General features: G+C 39.0%; 1 protein-coding gene across 1 annotated transcript in view; it reads left to right on the top strand.

Annotated features, from left to right (window-relative positions):
* The window catches only part of COL4A5 (collagen, type IV, alpha 5), a gene marked incomplete at both ends in the record, with an annotated part of 87,800 nt that overhangs the window by 10,732 nt on the left and 67,134 nt on the right, over positions 1-9,934 (top strand). Inside the window, one exon of the mRNA XM_010846272.1 lies at positions 3,736-3,825. Coding sequence (XP_010844574.1) covers positions 3,736-3,825 — 90 coding nt within the window. The remainder of the gene's footprint in view (positions 1-3,735; positions 3,826-9,934) is intronic.

Genomic DNA, 9,934 nt, shown 5'->3' with positions numbered 1-9,934 from the left:
GACTGCAAGGAGGTCCAACCAGTCCATCCTAAAGGAGATTAGTCCTGAATATTCATTGGAAGGACTAATGTTGAAGCTGAAACTCCAATACTTTGGCCACCTGATGCGAAGAGCTGACTCATTTGAAAAGATTCTGATGCTGGGAAAGATTGAAGGTGGGAGGAGAAGGGGACGACAGAGGATGAGCTGCTTGGATGGCCTCACTAACTCAATGGACATGAGTTTGAGTAGACTCCTGGAGCTGGTGATGGACAGGGAGGCCTGGCATGCTTCAGTCCATGGGGTCGCAAAGAGTCGGACACAACTGAGTGACTGAACTGAACTGAAATTAGTTTATTATCCTTCTCTTAAATTCTAGCTTGTATGTAAGCCAGCTTTATTGCAAATAAAAGTCATCTTATGTATAATTTCCCCTAATCCTAGCTCTTATTTTTTTCTGAATCTTTGAGGAAAGCATGTGCCATAAATGAGTTTGAGTAAACTCCAGGAGTTGGCGATGGACACGGGGGCCTGGCGTGCTCAGTCCATGGGGTCACAAAGAGTTGGACACGACTGAGCAACTGAACTGAACTGAAGGAAGTTCATTCATTGAATGAATATTTACTGCATATTTGTTCTGTTGGGCACTAAGAATACAATGATGAACATAGCATAATTGGTTAGATGAAGGGAAAATGGAGAGAATGGAATTGAGATTATTATAAATTTCTGGCCAAGGTAGCTGGATTGTGTTATTTCCTGAAATAAATAAGATGGCTGAAAGATAATGATTTCAATGTTCTTTATGTTAAATTTGCTTTTGAGAAAATTATTCAACTTCTCTTTGCTTTAATTCTTCATCTATAAAGTGAAAATAATAATAGTATTTACCTAATATTGTCATTGGGATGATTAAATAAGATGAAACATGGAAAGAATTAAGAATGAACTCTGGCACATAGAAAGCGTTCAATACGCATTTGCTATTGTTATTGTTGAGTGTTAGGTGCCTGTGTGATATTCAAGAGATGTTTAAGACATTTGGCCCTGTGAACCCAGCTTTTAGGAAAAAATATGTTGATATTTGAGATATCCCAGAGAAAGGGTCAAAAAAGGGCATTCAATGTAATACCAATATTTAAAGGACAGGCAGAGAGAGAAGACTATTATTCCACAAAGAAAAATTAGAACAATATTTTTTATCCAAATGTGGGCAGGCAGCACAAACCAGGTTTAAGTTTAACCTTCAGAAATAGGTGCACCACATCATTTTCTATGTTAGTGAGTGGTATTAGCAAATTACAGTAAAATCTAGGTAGCTATAAGGATTAAATAATTGCCTGACAACCAGTAGAAAGGGTAGGCATGCAACAAATGTCAGCCTTCCCTACTTCCTGTATTAGGAATTAGGTTAGAGGACCCTCTTGCACCCTCTCCTCATGGAAGCCTTTTATAGTTTCTACTGCAGGAACCTTTCTACCTTTTGAAGACTGGGGGTTGCTATTGCAATTTTTCTGCTACTTTCCTCCAGTAGCTGCCATTCTGTCTTTCTTGGGATGATACTGCTCTGTCAGCTAGATAGGACTACAACATTATTTGACTATTGTGTGAGGAAATTTCAGGATAGGAATCTGGTATAGGTATATGATTTTTATTAATACAAGTGTAGTTAAGCTTTTTAGCACTCTCTACTTTCAGTTTCTAGTTTATTCCTCTATTATCTATAGCTCAGTAGCAATTTGGCTTCTGAAACTATATAGCTCTCTTCAAGCATTAGCCTCAAGTTTTGGCAGAGATATGCTCTAAATATCAGCAGAGATCCTAAAACATAGCTGTGTTTTCCACTTATGGAAATCTATTCCAACTAGATTATTTTATTTCATTCTAGCTTCCTTTCTGACTGGCACTTTTGATTAGATTTCTGTTACCAGCTCTGCTAGAAATGGGCTATGTAGTGAACTGAGGCAATCCAAGTCTAAAAATTTTTAATCTTCTATTTCTCTTTTCTTGTTCTGTTTTCTTCAAAATAGTGGAGTTGAGATTCTGTGTGTGTATGTGTATGTATGTTTGTCGCTCAGTCGTGTCTGACTCTTTGTGACCCCATGGACTGTAGCCCACAAGGTTCTTCTGTCCATGGACTTCTCCAGGCAAGAATACTGGAGTGGGTTGCCATTTCCTTCTCCAGGGCATCTTCCCAACCCAGGGATCGAACCTGGGTCTCCCACATTGCAGACAGATTCTTTACCATCTAAGCCACCAGGGAAGCCCTTTGGATGCTAAATTATCACAATCCTATGAGTAATTAAAACAACAGAGAGATATATTTATTGAAAATAGAAAATACAGTAATATGTCAATAATGATAATTATTGTCAATGCTACAGGAATGTTGAGACCTAACATTAATTGGGTAACATTTGCTTCATTGGTTTTGAAGTAATAAGTGAAAACTGACCAGAAGTAGCCTTTTCAAAGTTCTTATATTTACTATAGTATGATTCAACATAAAAAGAAAGTATTCAGTACAAGATTATCTAAGCTATCCAGGCTAAACTTAGTACTTAACACACACACACACACACACACACACACAGATACACATGCCCACTGGGATTGTGAATGAAAGTCTGTTGTCCCTTAACCTCCAGGGGTATATGCCTCTTATGGGCCATTAGTCAGTTGCCTTGTAGATATAGATGCTTCGTCTTTCTCACGTGCTGCCTAGGCTGTCACTGTGGATAGAATCTGGGGAGAGGGGTTTACAGAAAAAGGTCCAGAGCCTTTGGCCAGAGACTCAACCTTCAAGCCTTAGAAAAGTAGAGAACTGCGTACAGCCAAGCAGTTGAAAGCTCATGCCTTGGAACTATGAGCCCTTGGGGTTCTTAAATGTAATAGTGGTGAATTTGCTGTCTGTGATTGGATCCCCTGGAGATGTTGGGGTTCACACTCAGCATAATTGACTGTATGCAAGTTAACTAACTCTAATATGTCTAATGGTATGTTAGTACACACGGTGGCTCTGTAGCCCCTACCTGTCTGGTTGTAGAGATTTGCACATCAGGCAACCTTTGTTGATAGATGCTGATAAGATGTGGTGGATCCTCACTAGTAGGTAGGCAGCCCTCCTGTGCTGGTGTTGATAAGTGCATGGTCAGAACTGGGACTTGAGTCATAATTAGTGGTGATTTTTTTCTTTTTTTCCAGAACAAACATGGATTCCTTTTTAAATTTAATTTTACAATTAAATATATAAAGATCTTGATATTATCAAGCCCTTTTCTAGCTAACTTGTCACTGACCAGTTAATTAATTTCCATTATTAATAATCCTACAATTCTGTGCTCTACTACAAACCTGAAATCTTCTCTGATGTTCTTTTAGCCTTCTTCATCTGTGTACCATACTTATTTCATTGTAACCCCTTCAGACCTAGTTTCCTGAATTTATTGCCATCTTCCCTGTTAAATTCTTCATGTCAGTATGTTTCAACTTTATTTCATCTCTGATAAGCCTTTAAATTTTATGAGAAAGCAAGAGATTACATTACCAAATACAATATTAGATATATCTAATAAGATATTAGAGTGGTTTGTGTTTTTCTACTCATATCATACTATTTTCTCCATGTTAGTAGATACTCTGAATTTAGCATAAATAAATTAATCTTCTCTAGTCATTTGATGTTTTTGAATCTCATCCATGCTTCTGCTTGAAAATTGATGAGTGACCTTATCTTTCTTTCTTATTCAATTGCAGGGGGAGAGAGGATTTCCAGGTTTGGAAGGCCACCCAGGTTTGCCTGGATTTCCAGGTCCGGAAGGGCCCCCAGGGCCTCGGGGACAAAAGGTACGTGCCAAGTTGCCAGTCAGTAATACCAAAGAAATGAAGCCATCTTAATATGGAATAAGTGTCAGATGAATTAAAAACTTACTGAATTACAGCCAAAAACTAATATTTAAATAAAACATTAGAATGGCCAAAAATTTATACTTCATTGTTGATTTTTGTAAAAGGCTAAATATTACTGCTGTATTCAAATGCTTTTGGAAGATACTGTTAATGGTGTGTGGTTATTGGGATCCTGAACAAAAATTAAGTCCTGTCAGGAGCTCAGCTGAACTGGAGAGAGCTGAACTGCCAGGTGTCAGAGTACTGGTTAAGACAACAAGCCAAAAGGAAAGTAACAGTCAAGCCTTTAGTCACTTACTGTGACAGTGTGATAAGCAAAACATAAACAGAGAAAGTGTGGATTTCCCCACTGTTCCATTATTCCTCATGGAAAAGTGCCAGTGAGGGTCAAATGCTTCAGCATGGGGAATTGTTTCATTGCTCCGGAAGCTTGGAGGGAAAAAACTGCTGTTTTTTAGTATACCAGAGGGCTGGATGGATGCAGGGAGAGAGGGAAGAGCTAGGAGTGGAAAAGTACAGAGAACAGAAACAAATGTCAAGGTCCCCATCCTGCACTCAATAAAGAGGTCTTCACCAAGGCTCCATATAAAGAGGCCTTTCAATGCAGATGTGAATAAGAGCATGACCAGCCAGGAGGACTGATACCTTAACTACAACTCCCTTCAGAGACTGACATGCATTGGCTGTGCACTAATTCTGGTGTGGGATGGGCCACTTTCCTATATGAGGCTTTCTGGCATGGGATGGGCAGCTTTTCTATATGAGGTTTACCATGAGGTCTTTGTAACTGCCTGTTGTTGGGTCTGAAAAATCACACGTAGGTCTTTAGCCAGGAGCCAGACTCCTCAATTTCATCTCTTGATTTTTTAAGACCCAAATGAGAAACATAGGTCACTCCAACATGGACTTGGATGTGTCGGACTTTGAGGAGTTATGTCACAATATAATTAGTATGAGGCTACAGTGGATCATGGTCATGATCAAAATTACTCCAAGTAGGATGATCAGGCCTGCCTGGAGGAGTGAGTCTAACCATCAGCCCCAACCATTGGGATTCCCTGGTGGCTCAGACAGTTATCAAACCAGGAATAGATGGCCCACAGCCCATCTGATCAAATTTAGAGAGCCAGAAGACTTTTTTCTTAAGTCTAGTGTTAGACTGCTCTACCTTGCCAGTTTTAGTGATGTAGGTACATCATGAAGTTCTGGCAATAGCAAGACCATTCCTTGGTTGGCCAGCAGGAAGTTGAAGACTAGGCTGTTAATCCAGTACTATTCAGGCCAGGTTGGTGAGGCTGGTCTGTTGTGCTTCCAAAGCTGAAATGGTATCATTAATGACTTTAGGAGAGGTCAAGGACAAGTTGGGGCTTCCCTGGTAACTCAGCTGGTAAAGAACCCACCTGCAATGCAAGAGACCCCAGTTCGATTCCTGGGTCGGGAAGATCCCATGGAGAAGGAATAGGCTACCCACTCCAGTATTCTTGGGCTTCCCTGGTGGCTCAGCTGGTAAAGAGTCCACTAGCATGTGGGAGACCTTGGTTTGATCCCTGGATTGGGAAGACACCCTGGAGAAGGGAACAGTTACCCACTCCAGTATTCTGGCCAAGAATTCCATGGACTGTATAGTCTATGGGGTCGCAAAGAGTCAGACACAACTGAGCAACTTTCACTTTCACTTCACTTTCAAGGACACATTGCACACAACTTTTCCTAATGAATGGCCCTGACAGTGGGAAAAGTTGCCAGGAACACAAACATGAGTAGACTATTCTCTTGAGTAACCACAATCTACCTTGAGTTCCACTGTTACTCTGTTTTACTGTGATGTGCTCAGTGGGAGAGGCTGTTTTGAATATTTAGAAGTCTCTTGTCCATGCCTCCACTATGCACATTGGTCAGAAAGTCAAAGGCCTGACTTTTACAAAAGAAATATCCCAAGGTGGGGTGCACACGGTGATGGGAGGGTAAAAGTCATTGATAATCAGGAACCAAACAGCCAGAAGTCCCTCCTGGCAGGTAGAGTCCTTGAGTGGAATTGCAAAATTGTATAAGGTAGAGGAATGTATGGGGGAGAAGGCCACCACTACTGATGTCAAAATAGCTCCAGTGGCAAATTCCATATCCCTTTTCCCAGATGCCTCAGTTAATCCCAGCTTAGGAAAAAGTTGACATCTGAAGAGGTGTTTTATTTCTGTAGCATCAGAGTCCAACTGTGGCAACACATCTGTGTAACAAGGTTGGGATATCTGAGGTACTAAGAATTTCCATGTTTAGAGAAATACCCATTTGTTGTATTCAGGGACACAGCAGACATTTATCTGCAGGGTTGGGTGATGGGTGACATGTCTACCAGTTTGTCAAATTGAGTGGTCACTATCTGAGACAAATGTATCAATGAATCTAGTGAGGAGGAAGTCACGTAGGCTTTTCTATGAGAGAGAAAGAAGAGAGGGTAGATACATGCACCCTCTCTCTTTGAGCGTGTACCCACGCTCAAAGATCCAAAGATGCTGCCATCCTGTCAGTTGGTAATACTTTTCCCCATTGACTTCTGTGTGGGCAGTCTCTCCTATATCATGAGCAAGGATAACATCTTATTGCATGTTAAGATATGGAATGGGAAGATATAATAGTGAATTTTAAGATTGGGAGAAGTTTTTTAATGGCTCTTTTGGCTCATTCTCCTTTATTATCTGTATTAGACTGATTAACTGATAGGTGAAAGGGCTAGTTCTGTTCATTTTCCTGGAAAAGAAAACCGGTTTAAAACCCCTTTTTTTCCCCTAATTTTATTTCATGGAATAGTGGTACATCATGCCATTAGAGCATGAAGGGAATCAAATGGATACTTAACTAAGTGGTTTTCTTAGTAAAGGGGGAAAATTAACTTAAATACATAATACTTTTTAACACTTACTATACCATAGCATAGATTACGGGAATAGGTTTGTGCATGATCTCTGAGGAGGTGGCAGTTCACCAAGGAATTTTGTTAGATTCAAGAATAGACAGGACTTGTATAAATTTCCTGAATAGAGAACTTTTACACTGAGGAAAAATCAAAACTCCAAATGAAGGCATAAAATTTAAGTAGGTGGGATATACAACAGAATTTTCTAGTCTAATGAGGTATAAAACATCAGAATGTTTCTTGTACACCCAAGGGCAACACAGAAATAACAGAAAGATCTGAGTCAAGTGGGTATAATTGAGCACTAGGTGCTTAGTTGCTCAGTTGTGTCCAGCTCTTTGCGACCCTATGGATTGTAGTTCTCCATGCTCCTCTGTCCATGGGATTCTCCAGGCAAGAATACTGGAGTGAGGTGTCATTTCCTGCTCCAGGGGAATCTTGCTGACCCAGGGGTTGAATTGAGGTCTCCTGCATTGAAGGTGGATTCTTTACCATTGGAGCCACCAAGGAAGCCCAGTGAGTGAAAGTCTCTGTCATGTCCGACTCTTTGCGACCCCTTGAACTATACAGTCCATGGAATTCTCCAGGCCAGAATACTGGAGTGGGTAGCCATCCTCTTCACCAGGGTATCTTCCCAACCCAGGGATCAAACCCAGGTCTCCCACATTGCAGGCTGAGGTGAGCCACCAGGTAAGCCCAGAATTGGGCACTAACTCAGCAGTAACCCACGCACACTGTTGGCAAAGGACATCTCGATGAATTCGAGTTTGTACTGTCCCACCCCCTTAACACCTTGAAACTACTTAAGCTCTCCATAACTTAGGTGCAGCCTTGTGAAAATGAGGTGGGAAGTCCAGCCAATTGAGGTTAAATTTCAGCGATGTTAGTGAAATAGGTCCTTAGTAATTAAGTTGAACCATAAAAAAATAAAGTTACATTTGCTGTATCTGAGTTTAACTGGTATTAGGTGCTGAGTTTTCTTGCACACCATGCTCACTGAGTGGTTTCAGTTTTAATAAAATTTATGTCAAATTATTGAAAACTAACTACATTAGGTTTTTTGAAATAATTTACAATTAATTGGGACTATTGTACAGCAGTATGATAATTTTTAAATGTGCAGTTGTGTGCAGTTTAAATTAAGAAAGCAATTCAATCTTTTGCTGTGATTCCATTTCTGTATCCATAAAATGAGAAGGTTTCACTGCTTTCTAAGCTCTGGGCTTTTTAATTGGAAGCACTTTGTGCTTCAGTCTCCACTATGACTTCATACTTCCCAATATAGCTGAATTTATACTTTTTATGTGATTGGATGTTTGGACACGTGTATATATTAACGTACATACCAAGTCAAAAATTTTGTAGGATTATTCTTTAATCTATATACATTTGTATATGAAAGTAAAAGTATAGAAAACAAATATATATATATTAATAACAAATATATATAGGAGTGTATATATAAAAATTTCCAAAGTATTGCTTTATTCTTAAAAACAATTGATTTTCCGTAGATAGTGTATTCATTTTGTTCAAAATAAATTAACATAAAAGGTATACAGTGAAAAATACCTCCTTTCCACTGTGTCCATTAGCCACTGAGGTCTATACATTCGTAATGAATACTCATGTTATTTTCTTATGAAAATTGAGCATCTTTTCATTTCCGTGAACTGTGTGTTTATATAATTTGCCCACTTTTCTACTGGATTGTTGGTGTCTTCATATTTCAGTGAGCTATTTATATTTCAGGGAGATTGCCCTTTATCTATGTATGTGTATATTTATGTGCCTCTGTGTTTATCGAAGGTCTTTTATGGCTTTGGGTTTTGAATAGGAAACGCCTTCCCCACTGTAAGATTGTAAAATAATTCTCACATGTTTTATTCCAGTATATTAATAGTTTCACTTTTTTCATATAAATATTATATCAATTTCTAATTCACCCTGGTATGGTTTGTGATATAAATTCTACTTTTATTTTCTAGATGTCCTCACAAGTGTGCCCCAATATAATTTTCTGCTCTGACTTGTAATGCATTTTCATTATATACCAAATTCACATGATTATATGGACCTGTTTCTGGACTTCTGGAAAATCCCATGGACAGAGGAGCCTGGTGGGCTGCAGTCCATGGGGTCACTAAGAGTCAGACATGACTGAGCGACTTCACTTTCACTTTTCACTTTCATGCATTGGAGAAGGAAATGGCAATCCACTCCAGTGTTCTTGCCTGGAGAATCCCAGGGATGGGGGAGCCTGTTGGGCTGCCGTCTATGGGGTCGCACAGAGTCGGACACGACTGAAGCGACTTAGCAGCAGTAGCATACTCTTCCAGTGGTCTGCTTATTCAGATATGAGAACCAAACTATTTTAATGATTGACTTGTTATATTTTATCTGACCCTGCTAGTGTCCCCTCATTTGTCTTTTTATTCTTCAGAATTTTTCTCAGTGTTATTGCTTACTTATTTTTCCACATAAACATTAGTCACCTTGAAATCTTCTACATCTTATTCAGTTTGATGCTAAATATTTTATCTTTTTCTGCATGTTTTCTTCCATTATGTTTTCTAACAGGTAGTTGTTGGTATATAAGAAAGCTATTGATTTCTTCATATTATTTTTATATACAGCTACCTTACTAAATTATTTTATTGATTATAGTAAGTTTTCATTTAATTAACTTGGATTTCCCATGCATACAAACATATTATTTACAAATAATTTGTTTTGCCTCATTTTCCCCAATTTTTATACCTCTAATTTCTTTTATTTAGCCATGTTGCTTAGTATGTCCAATATAGTATTAAGGCATCCTTGTCTTATCTCTGCCTTCAGTGGGAAGACATAAAATGATTCATTGAGCAATCAATCTTCTAGTTTTAAAATATATTTAGATTTACTTTAATTTCCTTAAAGATGCATCTGTTGTGAAAAGAGTAGATTATTAAGCTTGTTTTTAAGCAGAGTATGGTAGGCAGATTAATATCCACTTCCTAATTGTGCTTAGTCATTCAGTTGTGTCCAACTCTTTGCAACCCCATGGACTGTAGCCCACCAGGCTCCTCTGTCCATGGGGATTTTTCAGGCAAGAATACTGGAGTGGGTTGCCATGCTCTCCTCCAGGGGATC

This window comes from Bison bison, unplaced genomic scaffold, assembly GCF_000754665.1.
Source record: "Bison bison bison isolate TAMUID 2011002044 unplaced genomic scaffold, Bison_UMD1.0 scf7180017848986, whole genome shotgun sequence".
Taxonomy (NCBI): Eukaryota; Metazoa; Chordata; class Mammalia; order Artiodactyla; family Bovidae; genus Bison; species Bison bison.
Note: the sequence above shows the minus strand (reverse complement) of the source record. Positions and strands in the feature narration are given on the sequence as shown.